The sequence below is a fragment of the Urocitellus parryii genome, chromosome 5 (assembly GCF_045843805.1).
Source record: "Urocitellus parryii isolate mUroPar1 chromosome 5, mUroPar1.hap1, whole genome shotgun sequence".
Taxonomy (NCBI): domain Eukaryota; kingdom Metazoa; phylum Chordata; class Mammalia; order Rodentia; family Sciuridae; genus Urocitellus; species Urocitellus parryii.
This window is the reverse complement of record NC_135535.1, coordinates 58171113-58189843: the sequence shown is the minus strand read 5'-3', so window position 1 is coordinate 58189843 and position 18731 is coordinate 58171113. Positions and strand designations below refer to the sequence as shown.

Below are 18731 nucleotides of genomic sequence, written 5' to 3'. Positions count from 1 at the left end.
ATGGCTCCCGAGGACCTGGGGGAATGGAGGCTGGGGTGGACTGCGCTGTTGAAGTCAGCTGAACTAGGTTGAGGACTGGTTTTGTCACTTGCCAGCTGTGTGACCCCAGGAAAGTCTGGCCCAATTTCTGTGAAATGGTGGTGTTAGCTGTCCCTATTTTGTCATCCTGTGGAGAGGATTAGATGAGATGATACATGGAAAGAACTGGTTTACCACAGTTACCACAGTTCCCGGCACATACTTAGCCCACTATATTGAGAATTAACTGTTAACATTCACCATTCTCATTCCTTTTTGGAATACAGGATAGGGACAGGGACAGGGACATGGGTGGGAGGGTAGGGCCAGCAATTCTCAGATGTAGTAACTCTACAGGTTGGCAGGGCCAAAACTAGCTCTTAGAGCTCGTGCCAGCCAACCCCCTGCCTCTGTTCTCCAAGTCTAATATCCTGAGCAATATTTAGGTGCCTCTTACCTCAGGATATCTTCAAAGTCCCCCTCCCCAGGTCTAATTAGCAAGAGAAGACATGTCTTTAAAGAGTAGAGGTAGAAGCCAATCTCTCAACCCAGCCTTGACCTTCTGGCCTTCTGCAGATTCCATTCTGAGCTATGCTGTGTGCCAAAGGCACCCCCCCACACACACGTAGTCCCACTTGGGGGTCTGGTGCTTAGGGTGATGGGTCAAGGGACCAGGAGTGTCCTAGAGGGCAGAGAAGTAGAGAGGTTAGCACAGGCTTCCGTATCCCTGCCATCACTGTTAGTCAGCAAAGCTGGTGTCTGGTCAGAGTAAGTAACAAGAGCAGCAAGGGCTTTGACCCAGAAGGAGCAGCAGGGACACACTGGACCGGCAGGGCAGCCTAAGAGACTTGGTGGGGGGGACAGTAAAAATCCCTTGGATCCTTCCCCTTCCCTGCCACAGGTATGCAATAGTGTCATGGAATGCCTCCCAGCCACCCCCAGCCCCCAGGCACACAGACTGCTGATGTCTGGTAAAGAGGGACTCCTAGGGAGCTTTAGAGTCCCAGTGTTGGCCTCCACCCTTCATTTGCATTCTCCTTTTCTTCCTTGCCCCTAGCCCCTAAGACTTGCAGCCCCAAGCAGTTTGCCTGCAGAGATCAAATCACCTGTATTTCAAAGGGCTGGCGGTGTGATGGTGAGAGGGACTGCCCAGATGGCTCTGATGAGGCCCCGGAGATTTGTAAGTACCTTTTCTGGATTCTTCTCCCTAAACCCTTGACTTATCCCTTTCCTTTGGCAGATGTTTGGGATGAGGACAATTGCTCTTTAGCCTGGTGTGGACCTTGTTCTGTGACAATGTTTGTCCATGACACAGCTAAAACTGCCCTCTCCCTCCTCTTCCAGGCTCCCAGCAGGGAGCCGGGTGTGCGTGGAAATGGCACCTTAGATTTCTCCCTTGGCTGCTACACCCTGAAACCTTGTCAGGGACAGAGTCACTTGGCTTCAGCTTTGACAGAAGGAAATGGCGTGGCCATCCATCCTTCCCTTCTAGCTCGTTCCTCTCCTCCCCAGCTTTGAGCCTCCCTGGCCCTTGATGAGTGGCCTTCAGGCCCTGCCAGGTACTCTTTACGTCCTCAGGCTCCCAGGCCAAAGGCCACACATTTTTGCTCGGCCTCTGTACCAGAAGCCCCACCCCCGTGTGTTTCCTGTGTTTCCCGACACCCCATCTTCCCCTGCCCCCAATAAATGGTGTAATCAGAGGCAGCTGTTTAAACTGGGAGAAAGGTCCCCGCCCAGCCTTCACCCTGCCAGTGGGGGTGGAGAACTGGCTGGCAGGACCCCAGAGTCCTGGCAGCATTCTGGGGTCTCCACCTGCATCATCTCCCCTTCTTGGCTAAGCGATCCTAGACCGTCAGTCTCTGTCCTTTCTCCTGGGCTTTATTCTGCTCCAGTCCCATATCTTCTCCCCATGCCCCTATCCATAATTATCAGGAGTAATTTTAGGGCCAGAAAGGGAGCCACCAGTTCTCCCTGCCTCACCCCTACACCCTGCCCTGGAGGGCTCGGGGCCAGGGGTATTGGCCTGGAGTCTCTTCTTGTCTGATGACAACTTTGCCCCCACATTTCTGACTCTGTGCTCGATTGTTAGGAGTAAAGAAAGCCATTCAGAGGGGCTGGATTTGGATTTTTTTGTGCATTTTTTTTCTTCAGTTTGGTGCAAACCCCACCTTATTCACGTCTCTACTATTCATACTCATGGACGTTCCCGGATCCCTAATGGTCACAACATACCCACCTGACACGTCCAACCCTACTGAGACAAAGGCATAGACACATTCCCACAGTTCATGTCCACACTCTCAAACATGGAGGCAGAAACAACCTGAGCCGGAACAGATGCCCCAGACACATATACTAACAGAGGCACACAAACCCAGACTCACTCACAGAAGGGTGTGGAAACTCACATACCCAGCGCCCACACTACATAGTACAAGCCACTATCCATTGCACACCGCCCCTCACTTGTGTGGATACACTCCTATCAGGCCCATGTGGATCTGCACTTAGCATGTGCACACTCTGACACCCTGCCTGGCTGGGGGGACCAACTGGCAATGGTCTCGCCATTTTGCACATCCTCCTGGTATCTGTGAAAATACCAAAGGTATGACACACCAGTTGAACACAACCTCTGACCCTTCTCAAATCCTTCCATCAAGTTGCCGCTCTGGGTTGGAAGTCCAGGTTAGTGCTGTCCAGTAGAAATGTATTGTAAGTCAGATATGCAATTTTGAAATCTTCTGGTAGCTACATTAAAGAAAAAGAAATAGGTGCAATTTATTTTAATATTTTATCCATTGTATGCAAAGTATTATCATTTTAATATAATGTCCATAGAAAATTATTAGAGATCTTTTGCCTTTTTAAATATTGTCTTCAAACTCCAGTATGTATTTTTTTATTTTTTTAACTAATTATATAGTTTATTGTTTAGATGGACACAATACCTTTATTTTATTTATTTTTATGTGGTGCTGAGGCTTGAACCCAGTGCCTCATACATACTAGGCAAGCACTCTATCACTGAGCTACAACTCCAGCCCTCCAGTATATATTTTCTACTTATAATTTTTGCTCATCTCATTTCAAGTGCTCAGTAGCCACATGCGGCTGGTGCTACATATGCATAGTCCAGTTCTAGATGATTTGGTGCTGCTCCCTAAGCTCCATGCCCTGGAGAGCTGTGGAGAGGAGGTGTTCTTAATCATTTGAGCTTCTCCATGTTCCACTGAGCTCAGCAAAGCCTTTCACCTTGACTTCAGCCTGCCTGCTGAGTGTAGATGTTTGAGGCATTGGGGTCCACAGGCATTGAGTGTCTGAGGAGTAGATCCTTTGCAGAAGGCCTAGTTTTCCCTCTCTACCTGACTATTCTCAAATGCATTACTATTGTTGGGAATGGTGAAGGTTGAAGGGTCTAACCAGCCCCCGAGGTCTCTTGAGATCTAAAAAACATAGGTGTCTGAAACCCTGTGTCAACTCACCCCACACTCCACCTACCCCCAGTGAACAGCTGGCCAGACAGCTACCATAGCTAGCTTGGTCATGCCAGCCCTTCCGTCTGCCCCCAGGTCCACAGAGTAAGGCCCAGCGATGCCAGCCAAATGAGCACAATTGCTTGGGCACTGAGCTGTGTGTTCCCATGTCCCGCCTCTGCAACGGGGTCCAGGACTGTATGGATGGCTCAGATGAGGGGCCCCACTGCCGAGGTAAGCACTTTCACATGCTCTTCTATCTCAGGTGAATGCATGAACCCTCAACCTGGCATCGGGTGGGATGAGCCACCTGCCATCAGAGGACCATCCTTATGCCTTCAGTGACGATGAAGCCTGTCCTGGTCCCCTGCCCAGACTTGCCATCTGGGCCTCTTGGGCATGGAGCTTGATCAAACAGCCCTGTGGACCTCAGCAATGGGCCTTGGATAGGCATTTCCCTGTGGCTGTGTGTGCTTGGACAAGTCACCCCACCTCTCCAGACCCTAATTTCTCATCTTTAAAATGAAAGATCAGTGTTTTTATACACTTTGTTTTCAGAAGTGGAATCTTTTCTTCAAAAGGTTTCCTATGTGATCCTGAGTGTGAGCAAACAGAAGCAGAGGTGCTGTGATCGAGCTGGGGTCAGGGTCTGGTTTTGTTCACTTGCTGCCCTGCCAGTGCCCTGGAAGGCAGCCTCCAGGAACTGCAGATCTAGGAAGGGTCCGAAAGCTGCTTTGGTTCCTCCTTTCCTGGCAGTCCACATCTTGGAGGTGGTTGATGGATGGGAAACCATCCAATCTGAGGAGGGAACAATAGGATGATAAGTCAGATTTCTTCCCACCTGTGGCTCAGGTCACAAGCTTTGCAGTCTTCCCTTGAAAGTCCCTGGGGGGGGGGGCATGAAGAGTCTGGGTCATTACATGAGCAACTGGGGAGGAATCTGAGATGAAGGAGTGACAGAGCCCTTGGCCCTGCCTGTCTGGGAAAGGTGACCTCTGTCTGCTGTCCTGGAGGCTGGACCTGGAGCAGTTGGCCTTGGAGAAGCCCCGAGTAAGCCCTGGGGGAGGGGCATTTATAGGGGTGGAGGGTCAGGCCTGTGTTTTGTGCCATACACATGTCAGAACACATCTGCCTGTGGGAGGAGACACATCTGGATCCTTTCACTTGGACAGGGAGTGTGGAGCAACAGAGTTTGTGGAAGATCTTTTTCCTTTCCTTTGGTTGATTTTATCTGAAGCTCCTGGGAAGGGATGTAGAAAATGGGCTTAGGGGCTATAGGCAATTACAACTCATACCCGCTCCTTACAGATGGTATGTTTCCAAGTTCGCTTCCTTCTGAATACCTTTTTAGTTTTGAAAACAGCACAGAACCTGTAAGGCCAAGGGTTGGGACTTCTTTCTCTGATATTACAAAAGTTGGGCCTCTTCACCCCCACCTCATATCCAGAAGAGAAACTCAGAGTTCTAAGTTTTTCAGGAAAATGACATTCCCCCACCTGGGGGGAGGCTGGACAAGCAGTACCTTTGGGCTCTCTGGTGGAAGTGGGGAAAGGAAAGAATAACTGGGGCCTGGCCCCCCATCCCAGCTCTTCCTGGCAGGCTTAGTGCCTTAAACGCCTTAGCATCTCAGCGGCTCTCTCTCCTAGGTAGGGAGGGTGGCGGGGGTGTGAGGCAGCTGGACAAAGGGGTCTTTGTGGCCCAGCCGCCTGGCCCCACGCAAGGCCATTAATTGGGTCGCTGGTCTGGGGGGGGGCAACTGCTCTCCCACCTCTCCTCCCTCCTGTCTCTCTCCCTGCTGTCTCCCTGTGGAAGTGGGTCAGTAGCAGAAGAAAGATTAGAAAGGGATCCTGAGGGAACCAGTTTTGCACCTCCTCTGCATCCTCTACCTGGACCTTGGGTTTTGTCTCTGAGGTCCCTGGGGCTCAAGGAACAGATTGGAGGGGTGCTTCCAGGCCAGCACCAGGACACACGTGATTCCATGCCAGCTTTTCACCCTCAGCTGAAGCCAGCATTCTAATCCCTGGGCAGTGCAGACCAGAGACACATGAAAGGGATAAGACTTACTGTCCCCTCTTCCTGTTGACCCCAGTAAAGTACTAGAACACCTCCCATATGGGGACACCAATGGTCCCAAGCAGCCATAGCAGGAAGAGGTGGGTTCTAAACCTTAACTGGCTATGTGACCTTGGGCCTGCCTTAGGTCCTCCTTGGGTTTCAGTTTCCTCACTTATAAAATATGGTACATGCTTCCTTCCTAAGGCCCCTTCCCTCTCAGACACTGCAGCCCTTCGAAGTGGTTTCTGAAGGCTAATTGGAGATGGGGAAGGTTGCCATGGGGTGGGGGTGGCTGCTTGGTCTGGAGGCCTGAGTGTGTATCTCTCTGGCTCCTATGCAGAGCTCCGAGGCAACTGCTCTCGGCTGGGCTGCCAGCACCACTGTGTCCCCACACTCAACGGGCCCACCTGCTACTGCAATAGCAGCTTCCAGCTGCAGGCGGATGGCAAGACCTGCAAAGGTATGTGAGCTGTGCTTGCCTGCATATGTGTGCATGCTGGGGCTGACCTGAGTGGGGGAAGCCAGAAGGAAGGGGCAAGAGGGGAGTTCAGGTCATGGCTAACCGTTTGTTTCCACCAGACGTTTACAAATTCATATTAAAATTATAGATTGTATGGGACTTTTCTTGTTGTAAAAAAGTTAAAACATTATGCATAAAAGCCAAAGTTTCCTTTAACAAATTCTCTTCCATTCTGGACCCCCTCCCATCTCTTTGGAGGTCATCTCTGCTATTGGTGCTACCTAACTTTGCAGACCCTCTTTTATGCATGTATCTACACACGCTTATGGAAAATTGAATGGGAAGTATTACTTATGTGTGTATTACTCTTTTTTGCATACATAGACCCCATACCATATTCTAGGATCTTTACAATGTTTTTCACTAAGTGTGTTCCAGCAATTTTTTTCAACGTTAATAAGTAGAAATCTACCTCGTTTTTTAAAAACCACTGTGACGTATAACTATTACCACAGTTTACTTGGCCTTCTCCCTATTGATGAGTAAGATGTTCCCATTTTTCCCCTGTTACAAACAATGCAAACTTTTCTGTTTTAAATTTGCCTCCCTCAGTCTTTGTTGATGCCACCTTCTCAGTGAAGCCATCCCTGATCGTCACGTTGGGAACAGTGCTGCCCAAACACAGTTAAAGTGTGCCCTCTGTGTTCTCTGTCTTCTCTCTTGTTTAATTTGTGTGTGTGTGTGTGTGTGTGTGTGTGTGTGTGATATTGGGGATTGAACCCAGGGTCTTGCACATGCTAGGCAAGGGCTCTGCCAATGAACTACACCCCCAGCCCCTCTCTGCTTGATTTTTTTCAACAACATTGGTCATTTTCCACTGCACTAGCATTGCATCATGTACTTTTTCTTTGTTTCCCTTATTATTATAACAGTATTCCATTTATTAGCAGAATATAAGTTTCATGAAGTCAATGATGTGGGTCTATTTTAAAATTCACTGGTATTAGTACATGCCTGTAATCCAGCTGTTCTGGAGACAGGAGGATTGGAAGTTCAAGGCCAACCTGGGCAACTTAGTGAGACCCTGTCTCAAAATAAAATAAAAAAGCAGGTGAGGATGTAGCTTAGAGGCACAGCATTTGTCTAGCATTTGTAAGGCCCTTGGTTCAATTCCCAATATTGCAAACAAAAATGTCGAATTCACTGATGTATTTCCTCTCCCTGGCACATAGTATATACTCAAGAAACCTTTTCTGAATGAATGGTTGGCTGATATAGATAGATAGATAGATAGATAGATAGATAGATAGATAGTTTCTCTAGAGTAGATTCCAAGAGTGTACTTTCTGGATGAAAAGGTTTCGACATTTCATACTGTAATTGATTCTGCCAAACTTTCTTTCAGAGTAGCTATAAGAATGGATACACTGGTGGTGTCTGAGAGCCCCCGCATTCCTTCCCTCATTACAGTGGAAATGACCATGTTCTTCTCTTTTTCCTTGGTAGACTTTGATGAGTGTTCAGTATATGGCACCTGCAGCCAGCTCTGTACCAACACAGATGGCTCATTCACGTGCGGCTGTGTTGAAGGATATCTGCTACAGCCAGACAACCGCTCCTGCAAGGCCAAGAATGGTGGGTGAAGTTACTGTGGCCACTGTGCCAAGCACCCTCAATGCAGTTCCCTGATGAGTAGTGGCCTAAGAAGTCCAAGGGTTCTAACTTCACTGACCCTTCTCTACCCCACCTCCAGAGCCAGTAGACAGGCCCCCTGTGTTGCTGATCGCCAACTCCCAGAATATCCTGGCTACATACCTGAGTGGGGCTCAAGTGTCTACCATCACACCAACCAGCACACGGCAGACCACAGCCATGGACTTCAGCTATGCCAATGAGACCGTATGCTGGGTGCACGTTGGGGACAGTGCTGCCCAAACACAGTTAAAGTGTGCCCGCATGCCGGGCCTGAAGGGCTTCGTTGATGAGCACACCATCAACATCTCTCTCAGTCTGCACCGTGAGTCAGCCACTCCCAGCTTGGAGGGCAGGGGAGGGCCGGGGAGGGCCGGGAAGATGGGCAAGGTAGAGGGTGTAGACAATATGACCTCTGTCCGGGGCAGAAGCCTAATCAAAAAGCCCCTGACTGAGGCTGAGGCAGGGGCCTAGGCACAGTGGTGCCTGTTTGGGACAGGGGCAGAGCCCTGGCAAGGCCTCGTCTCCTCTCTCTAAGCTGTCTCTAGATGACTCTCACATTTCTGGCCCAGGACTGAGAGAGGTCTCTTAGGAGAAGGGAGGGCTGAGGGGATAGTGAATAGTCAATCTCCAGAGACCAGGGACTGTCCCTTCTCTGAGAGAAGAGTGTTGATTAGACCGCAAAGGGGCTTTCCCATGCAGTAGGAGCCTGAGGGAGCCCTGTTAAGCTGTGAATGAGGGGCAGAGGAGCCAGGGTCTGGCTGGGTCATCTTCCATGTGCCATTCTTTCCCTTGGTGACATGACCAGAAAGACTTTCTGCTGTGGGGTGGGCGCTGAGATCCTAAGGCTATTTCTATTGCAGTCAGTGATTATGCTGGGAGGAGCTATTCCCTTTAGGTTCCCTGGGCAATACTCTGTAGTCTCAGAGATGAAGAAGGGCTCAAGCAGGGTTGGGTAGATCCAGTTCCTGGAGGAGTCCCTCTCCTCTCAGATGCGGTTTCACAAACACACAAAAACAGCTTTAGAGTCAACATGTGGTATCATCACATTTCTACAAAATGCCCCACAGGGGTGAGGAGAAGAATCTGGCTATGGTTGATCTGCTCCCACCTCCCAGGGTAAACTGATCCGTGACCTTGAGTCAATTGGAATTCCCTCTCTGACTTGGTTACTTAATCTGCATCATGGGTTTGAACTTTTCTGTCCAGATCAGATAAACGAAAGTAAAAAGTCTTCCATGAGGTTTAGAATTGTGAGCCTTGGGCCTTTCTAGAAGATGTTCTGTTTTTTCAGTGTTAGGGATGGAACCCAGGGCCTCCTGCATGCTAAGCACATGCTCTACTACTGAGCTACATCTTTAGCCTCTCTAGAAGATCTTTAAGTTCCTTGATTCAGTTCCTATAATGACCCCCAAAGAAAACAAGGATCCTAGGAGGTTACAAGGGATTCACTCTGACAGAGTGACCCACTTGGGGGTTATGGAGAGCAGAGGAGCCCTTCCCTCTCTGTGGCCTCATCATAGGATTCACACCACTGCCTGTGACTCTTCCAGAGCATTCCAGATGGTGTCTTTAGGCTGTTGGCGTTAAAGGCTCATCTTTAATCAGACATGGGTCCTTGGGGTGATGGGCTGAAGGCTACCAAGCTCTTGAGGGGTGAGAAACTCAAGAAACCCTATGGTCACTAGGGTTCCATTAGGGTGGGATTGAGGCAAAACCCCTGGAGACAGCTATTTTCCTCCTGCCCTCACCTACCACCCCACTCAATAAGCATGTTTGGGCAAATAGGTCCAGCAGTCTCCTCTCCAGCCCTGCCTCAGTGACACACATTGGGCCTATGAGTAGGTGGCTATGAGGTGCCCTGATGGGAACCTTCTCAATTCTGCTTTGGCCTGGTCCTTCATTCTGACTTCCTCCCCAAGAGATATAGAAAATAACCTTTGGAAGACCCTCCCTCTGAAAACAGATTCCCTTGCCTTCCAGTCTGCTAGGTTCATGGGCGCCCCTCTGGGGCAGAGTCCCCGAGTCTGGAAGAGACCAAATTTTGGGGGGAAATGAGGGGTGAATGAGTGGGTTCCCCTTGCCTTCACTTCTGTCCCTCCTTGCCCTGCCCCCATCCCACACCCCTGACGCCAGAATGTCTGGCTGTCACCCTGAGGATGGTTGTTTTGCTCTCATCCCACAAACTAATTATGGGCCCTGAGCTGAAGATGTCGGAAGTGTCTTTCCCTAGCACCCTCCCCCATGCGCAGCTCATCCCCCTCCCCAGGAGGAGGCCTGCCCTGGGGTATGGGGTGGCTGGGCCAAGTACTCACCTGCTGTAGTGGGCTGTTGGCCTGTAATTAGCTCCCCTGGAGGATGAAGGAAAAGGCTACTGCTTTCTCCTGCTTTCCCTGCCCTCCCTGCAATCACCCCATTCTTTGCTGTGACTGTGACCTCTGTGGACCTTCTTCAGCCCCACGCAGGAGGTGGGCCCCTGGAGGCAAGAGTCTGACAATTGAGAGGTGTTGGAGCCAGTGAAGCCAGCCTGCTATTGTGGGGAGAAGCGGGAGTCTGCCCCAGAGAAAACTCTGGAAACAGAAATAGAATAGAAAAAAGGAAGGAGGCCAGGAAGTGAGCCTGGTTCACAGGAGTCCTGGGGTGCAGGAGCCAGATCTGCTCTGAGTCCTGAGAGCCCTCAGGAGGCCTCTCGGGGACCCTGCAGAGTACGTGCCCTTGCTTCCCTCCACTGACCCTTCTTCCCCCAGCCCCATGGTTTTAACAGCCTGAACTGAGGAGGAGGTCATCTCTTCCCCTCCTCCCTGGGATTACATCTTGGGGTACATCCTCCCACTTGCTGCTATGCCGTGGCATGAGGGGACCTATGTGGTTCTAAATCTATGACTAGAGACCTTGAGTGGTCAGAGCTAGAAGAGAAGACCCTTAGCAAGCACCAGAGGCTAGCCCCTTAGTTTTTTCTTTTTTCTTTCTTTCTTTTTTTCCTTTTGGTGCCGGGGATTGAATCCAGGGGCACTTAATCACTGATCCACATAACCAGATATTTTTATATTTTATTTTTGAAACAGAGTTGCTAAGTTGCTTAGGGCCTCACTAAGTTGTTGAGGCTGGCTTTGAACTTGAGATCCTCCTGTCTCAGCCTCCTGGGAGGTTCAGCAATTTAGTAAGGCTCTAAGCAATTTAGCGAGACCCTGTCTCAAAAACAAAATATAAAAATAGCTGGTAATGTGGCTCAGAGGTTAAGCTGCTGGGATTTTAGGTGTGCACCACCATGCCTGGCTATCCCCTTAGTTTTCAATTTTTGCTTCTCCCAAAGAGGCTGCGCCTTAATTTTAGGTGGTACATGGACCACCTAAAATATATATTATATAAAATACATAATATTTTATAATATTATTAGGAAATTTCTATAACTAGCATATCTATAGCATCGATTGTTTAGGATTCAGCAAAATCAGAAAAGAAAGTTGATTTGAAGATATAGTAAGTCTTCATGCAAACCATACATACGCATGGCAAGTATTTTGGAAGTGATATACAAAAGGCTGAAGTTCTGGAAACTAAGGCCCAGAGGGGTCAACAGACTTGGTAGTTCCAAGCCAGGACCCGGCCTGCCGACACTAACCACACATCCACTCACGGGGAGTTCTGCAAGGCTGGCCCTGGCCAGGGCTATCAGTCGAGTCTACTGGCTCCTCTCCTCCCTAGCTCTGCCTTTCCTTAGCTGAGCTCCTCTGGCCTGTCCTACCTTCAGCCCTGAGGAAGTTTCCACTATAGGAAAAGTAAGGTAGGGGGGCCCTGGGCAGACGGTGGTATGGCAAGGGAGGATCCGAGGTTGTAGGGGGCTAGAAGGGAATGGGGTCTGCTGAAATCACTCAGCAGGGTTGGACTATGTAAGAGAGGATGGTCTGGAGGGTCTTGGGGGTTCCTGGACTTTCCCTCCCTGCACCATGTTGCATGGAGAAGAAGGAGGTGAGCGTGGAGGCCCAGAAAAGGCCCCTAAGCTGCAGGCAGCAAGGTTGCGAAATGGGTCCCTAAGTCCAGCTGGCCAACTTCACTTTTCTCTTTTCTCTCCCTCCCTCTTTTTTTTTTTTTTTTTTTTTTTGGTGCGTGTTTTTTAAAATCACAACAGGAAATGGGGTAGTGATTTGTCTAGAGGGAGGCAAAGAAGGGGCAAACAGCAGCTTCTCTGAGTGGTATGAACTGGAAGGGGCGCTGCCTCTTCACTGCTAAAGGCACCCGAGGCCTCTCCCATGCCCACAGAGCACTTGCAGATTTTATGTAAAAGATACCCCTACTTCTATGGCCTTTCTGACCCATGGGGTGTCAGAATACAGGGGAGGAGATGTCTAGCCACCCTACATTTTGGCCCTGGGCCCCCTGCATCCTGGCGCTTGGCTTTCCCTTCCTCTGTTCCCCTTCCTAGTTTCCTAATCATCTAACAGCCTTTTCTTGCTCCTCCTCTTCCAGCCAAGGTCGGGCCCTGTGTCTCCAGGCCCAGATCCAGCCCTGTCCTCTCCTCCCCCGCTGTCTCCTTGAAGTTGCCTCTCCACCCAGCCTGCCCCCAGAACCCTCCTCCCTTTTTTCAAGCCAAAGGAAGTAACTTAACCAAGACAGACATGTTTTAGAGTCCGGCAAGGATTTCTCAATAGTGCAAAGACCCTAAGACGGTGGAGTAGAATCCTGGCGTCTCATCCTTGGGATCCAGGATGAAATGCCTCTTGAGGACCCTAGCCAGTCCAGGGGAAGGGAGCAGGGTATAAACTCCAGGCTGGAAATATGAGAAGGTTCAGGAAGGCTACCCAGGGCAAAGGGTGGCAATGTGGCTAAGGTGTTCGTTGGAACAAGGAAGAGCTGAAGCCAGGGCCCAGCAGCAACAGCAATGAAAGTCCATGTCATCTAGCAAAGCTTCCACCAGGCCTGTCCCACAGTCTCCTCCTCAACCTTTGAAGTCCCCAGATTCTCAATCCTCCCAACCCTCTAGGTGAGATCCCTGAGTGGATTAGAGACCATCCTCTCCCAGTGTCCTGGGGCAGCCCAAGGTCACAGAAGGAAGCAGAAGGGGAGGGAAAAAGTCATATCTCAGCTTTAGAACAGCAAAGTGAGGACTCTGTATTCAGTAAACATTTGTTAAGTGAATCAATATATGTGTGTCCAGTGCTGGGGACAGAGATGAAAGGCAGTGTCCTGCCCTCCCATTAGCTTAGTCAGGTGAATAGGCTGTGATGAAAGATGCCCCCGCGGCCAGTGGAGTCTGTAACAGGGAAAGCTGCTTCCAGTGGGGTGGTCCTCCTCTGGGAGCCTGAGCTGGTGTAGAAGAACAATGACTCTTGGTCCCCAGCTGCCTGCCCAGAAGGCCTGCCTTTACCAGGAGGCCTTAGGGCGCTGGCTAGAAGCACAGACTTAGTAGAAAAGGTGGGACAAGATGGGGTTGGTGTGAGGGAGCGTGGGGGCCTGAACCGTATCTCCTGTGTGTGGAGTGCTTATTACGTGCCAGGCCCTGATTAAGTGCCATTAATGTACCATCCCATTTTACAGATATGGAAACTGAGACAGAGACATTGAATAACTGGCCCACAGTCCCACAGTTCCACAGTTGAAGGTGACAGAACCAGAATTCAGACCAAGACAGCCAGTGTCCACAACCTGGTTGGACCCAGCATTGGAAGGGGCGGGGGTCCTGGAATCAGGGCTAGAATTCAGTGTGGTGCCTTGGGGTGTGACTAACATGGAAAGTGGATTCTCCCTCCCCATCCTGGACCTTGTGCCATACCCTACAATCTTTGGCTGTGTTGGGGGACGTTTTTCTCAAGGCATAAAGACCACGTGCTTCCCCCAGATTTCCTTATTTTAGAGAAAATAACTGGAGTCTTATTAACTGGTAGGGCCTTCTTGGGAATCTGGTGAGGGCCTGTGTTTCTGGGAAAATAGCCACTATTTGGGAAATACTTCTTGAACAATGTGGGTGCTGGAGAAGTTGATAACAACTGGAATTGTGGGGGTGCAGCCTGTTCGGCATTGAGCTGGGGGTTGCAGGGAGGGCTTAGCACTTGCAACACACATCCCAGGTCTACTCTGGGGCCTGGAACTAAAGTCCTTGGCAACATCATAGACCCCTATGTTCTCCTCTCTGATTCACATTTTTCTCTCCTATTCCCTAGTCTCCTTTTTTTTTTATGTTGGAATCCCCAACTTCTCTGCCACCAGATCACCACCAAACTCCTCCCTCAAGGGTCCTTCCCTCCCCTTGGATTTATTTGAGATTCTCCTGTCTGAAGGACTGGGGCCTTTGGTCAGGGCTTCCCCTGAGGGTAGTTCTCTTCTAAGTTTGTGGAGCCAGAATGCTTAGGGCCTCTAGGCCAAAGCCCAGGGCTCCATCTCGCTCCCAAGCCATCCAACAGTTGGGGAGTTGCCCCAAGTAATCTATGGGGGAGCTCTGGAGGGAAAGTATCCCCTCCTAACTTGACCCTATCTTTCTGTGTTGGCTTTGGCATGGTGGCTGTGTGTGTGTGTGTGTGTGTGTGTGTGTGTGTGTGTATTGGGGCAGGCAAAGGAATCTGAACTTTAGGAAAGAGGAAAATAATGTGGTAGAGGGGGTTGGATAACAAAGGATTTTTGCTTACAACTAATAGTCTCCAGCTGCAAAAATACCAAAGGGGAGGCCAGGCAGGCCAGGGACTCTGGTTCTTGCCAACTCCTCACCGGCCTGCTGAGTGGGGCCCTTGCCTGGCCGTTGGGGAGGTGGAAGGGGAGAACAGCCAAGGGTAAATATCTGAGTGTAGGGACCTTCTCTCCTCCTTCCTTCCTGGAAGTGGGAAGGAATCCAGGCCAGGAGGGAGGCTTTCAGGTCAGCCACATCCTGAGGCTTGGGAGGATGACTGTGGAGATGGGGGCACCCAGGGATGGGGGCACCAGATCTCTGCAGGTTTCTTCCTTCTCTTGCCAAGGAATGGTGAATGGGCGGGGGGTGGGGGGAGGGGGGTTGCAGGGGCAGGGTGTTGCCAGCCCTAGGGCTGGGCAGTGACTCAGGGAAGCCTCAGGAAGTTGGAGAGGACATATGTGCCAGCTGGTGCTGGGAAAACAGCTTGACTGATGAAGTGTGCACACAGGCCAGCAGTCCCAGACCCCTGCCGTGCCCACCAAAGAAAGGGCACACAGCCCTGTTTGACTTTGCGCTGCCTTGCTGGCTGCCTGGGGCTGTAGGCAGGTCCCCCACTTTGGGCCTTCAGTTTCCTTTGGAGGTGGCCCAGGGCATTCCTTTTAATCTGGTTTCTCTGTGGTAACAGTGTACAGGGCAGTTTGGTAGCCTGGACCTTCTTTCTCCTTGGTCTGGGCCTTCCCAGGCGAGGCTGCCCTGTCTCCCCAGGATGAGACTGGGGGGCCTGCAAGAAAGAGTGGCTGGGTTTGGGGATGTGTCAGCACTTAGGGGGGGGTAATACCTCATCCCTGTGACCTCTTTCTCCAGTCATCGTGGGGTGGAGTTTACCAGAGGGGACCTGAAGAGGAAACTGGTTTGATGAAGGCCTCCAATTGGCTCTTTCCCTTCCTCCCCACCCCAGCTTCAGTCCTATGACTGTGAGTCAGTGACCCCGCCAGCCAAGTTCCTTGGGAGCCATGTTCCTGTTCCCTTTGCTCCACCTCCTGCCACCCCCCTTACGCTCCTCACCCCCCACCTCTCCACACCCCTGCCAACTGTTAGGAAACAGCCCCTGAATCCCTGTGGAGAGGAGGGGGGATTAGGGAAGAGTTGAGCAGAGCTGAAGTTATTATACCTGTAGCTGTGGGGACACAGAACAAGACCTACTTAGGGTTGAGTGTGGGGAAAATTTCAGTTAAGGGCAGATAGGCCAAAGATTTCTTTACCTGTTAGGGCAATTGGTGAAAGTAGTGTTTACGGTAGGAATTTCCCAGTTTGCAACAGGCATTACTTCTGTCGGTGGTAGTTGGAAGGAACAGTGGGAAGATAAAAGGCCACTAGTGGGTCCTAGGAGGAGGGGTCCAAAGGAGGCCAGCAGTCCCAGGCTTCCTGCCTCCTAAAGTTCCACTATCCTTGCTCACTCCTCCTTTCTTTGTCCCTTCTGGGCCTCTTCCAAACCCTCCAGAACTGAAGCTCCGAATGAGTGGCAGCACCTGGTCTCCGTCTTCTCCCCCAACTCTCACCCTCCTGAAGCCCCCTCTCTTTCTGAACCATTCCTGTTTACCTTTGGTGTCCTTTCTTTACCCTCCCTATAGACTCTCTCCTTCAGGCCTGTATTTTTTCGCCCATTCCTTCTGATCTTCTTTAGGAAGTTGAGCAATAGGAACATGGAAGAAACAGGGTTGTGGGGTAAGTAGAGGAAATTTGGCCATGTTACTCGTTCCCAACCTTGTACCACCATGAACTTTCCCTTTTCGATGTGAGTGGATCCCATATTTTGAAATATTTTTCTCCCAAACTGGGTTTATTCATGTGTATCCTGCTTTTCCATTTTAAAAATTTATGCTAGCTTCTGGTCAGTTCTTCTGGTTAGCATAAGATAGGTAGACTTACCATATGAAGTGAAGCCAAATGTCTAGCCAAAAGCAAAGATGTGATGTTTTCATTAGCCTGGATGCTCTTATCTCAAGTAAAAGCAGATTTGAAAAAAAAATATTGGAATGAGCTAGTGAACCTGTCCTACCTTTAGGTACCCCAGGAAAATAGTTCCTGTTCAAGGATGTGCTAGAGCTGTAGAAGAGTGTTGGTTGACCTCAGCCAGTTTTTACCCAATACCCCTGCTTACAGCAAAACTGAGCCCAACCTGGAGAGTGGGGGCATGTCCAGGCTACTCAGAGTCCAGATGTGTACAAAGATGGCTTAGGAACAAGACCAAGTGTGATGCTGCTGATGGTCCCCATAGGAGCTGAGAGAGAGGAGATGCTACTGGGTACCCTGGGCTCTGCACCAGTCAAGAGGGGCTGCCTGTGGGAGGATCTGCCTTCATAGCTGTTTCATTCACACTCTCCAGACGTGGAACAGATGGCCATCGACTGGCTGACGGGCAACTTCTACTTCGTGGATGACATCGATGATAGGATCTTTGTCTGCAACCGAAACGGGGACACGTGTGTTACTTTGCTAGACCTGGAACTCTACAACCCCAAAGGCATCGCTCTGGATCCTGCTATGGGGTGAGAGTGGCAGGCGGGGATTCTGGCCCTGGAAGTGGGGAGGCAGACACTACAGTAGGAAAGAGGGCGTCCAACGTCCAGACCCCATTTAATGTGCATCTGCCTACAGGAAGGTGTTCTTCACTGACTACGGGCAGATCCCCAAGGTGGAGCGCTGTGACATGGATGGGCAGAACCGCACCAAGCTGGTCGATAGCAAGATTGTGTTTCCTCATGGTATCACACTGGACTTGGTCAACCGCCTTGTCTACTGGGCTGATGCCTACCTGGACTACATTGAAGTGGTGGACTACGAGGGCAAGGGCCGGCAGACCATCATCCAGGGTATCCTGGTGAGGGAGCTTTTGTCTGAGCATATTGTGAGGGAATCATTAACCAGGGCCTTCTGGTAAGGGGGACGCCTTTGCAGGGGAACTGATCTCTAGACCTCCAGGTAAATGGGAGACAGTATGGGAACATGGTTGTCCCCAAGTCCTTCGGAGGAGTTAGGTGGGCAGGAGCACTTCAGACACAGGAAAGGATATGGCTTCCACTGATGGGAATAGTCATTTTAGAGACACCTTTTATTTCCTTTTTCACATATGCTCTACAAAATTGCCCATGGGAGATGAGCAAACAGGTAGGTTATTCCCCTTTTGGCCAATACAGGGGGAAAAAAAAAAAGGCAGGGTTCAAAGATGCTTATTGACTTGCCTGAGGTCATACAACTGAGCAATAGTATTGAACTCAGTCAGGAAGGCTTGCTATTCAGAGTTGACATTTCCTTTGTGGGATAGTTAGGGTGAACAGCCATATCAGTTTGCCTGGAACTGTCCTGGTTTTAGTCATGAAATTCCCAGAAACCAGAAAACACTAGTCTTGAGCAAATTGGGACAGTTGGTCACCCTGGGTAAGCAATGTGGGCAGTGAGGGTTGTTATAGGGCTTGCTTGGGGCAGGTATATCTTCTTAGTCCTCCCAAATTTGGGGACTAGAGTCAGGCTAAGAGTGTTCTCTGGAGACAAGAGTTTAGGGTCCATCTCTAACTCTGCCTAAAATCATTAAATCATCTACTGCTCACCTAATTCTGTGAGGGACACAGTTCTTGCCATCCAGGGATTTGGGTGAAGTAGGTGGGACAAGTCAGTAATCACACACCACGCCCTTGATAGCATAGAGTCAACAGAGAGTGTAGAAGGAGAGAACATCTCTTGTTAGAAGGTTTCAGAAGGATGTGAAGAATGAGTGGGATCTTGGTAAACATTAAATCTCTAGAACAGGATAGAGCAACTGGAAAGGATAATAATAAAGTATGGAATTAGAAACCTGTAGGTGGTTCAGTGCAATGGCACACACCCATTCTCTCAGCTACTTAAGCAACTGAGGCAGAGAATCATAAGCTCAAGGCCAGCCTGGACAACTTAGACCCTGTCTCAAGATACAATTTTTAAAAAGGGCCTGGAATATAGCTCAGTGGAGAGTACTTGCCTAGCATGTGCAAGGCCCTGGGTTCAATCCCCAGCACTGCAGATATAGAACAAAACAAAACTGTAGGGTAAATTTGGGAAAGCAGACAATGGAGTTTGGGTGAGAGCTATGGAGCTCTCCAGGGGCAGAGGAGGAGTACCTTCTAAACTCCTGTTGACCACTCTCATCTGCCATCTCAGATTGAGCACCTGTATGGCCTGACTGTATTTGAGAATTATTTGTACGCCACCAACTCAGACAATGCCAACACACAGCAGAAGACAAGTGTGATCCGTGTAAACCGCTTTAACAGCACTGAGTACCAGGTTGTCACCCGTGTGGACAAGGGTGGTGCTCTCCACATCTACCACCAGCGGCGTCAGCCCCGAGGTGAGCAGGCTCCCATGGCCCCTCCAAAGTTGGCTTCACCCTGAAAGG

At 50.1% G+C, this 18731-nt stretch overlaps 1 protein-coding gene across 1 annotated transcript in view; it reads left to right on the top strand.

Moving 5' to 3' along the window:
- The window catches only part of Lrp1 (LDL receptor related protein 1), an 80064-nt gene that overhangs the window by 7512 nt on the left and 53821 nt on the right, over positions 1-18731 (top strand). Inside the window, exons 2-9 of the mRNA XM_026398453.2 lie at positions 1076-1198; positions 3591-3728; positions 5890-6009; positions 7516-7644; positions 7763-8026; positions 16686-16848; positions 16958-17180; positions 18494-18683. Of these exons, the coding sequence (XP_026254238.2) occupies positions 1076-1198; positions 3591-3728; positions 5890-6009; positions 7516-7644; positions 7763-8026; positions 16686-16848; positions 16958-17180; positions 18494-18683 (1350 nt within the window). The remainder of the gene's footprint in view (positions 1-1075; positions 1199-3590; positions 3729-5889; positions 6010-7515; positions 7645-7762; positions 8027-16685; positions 16849-16957; positions 17181-18493; positions 18684-18731) is intronic.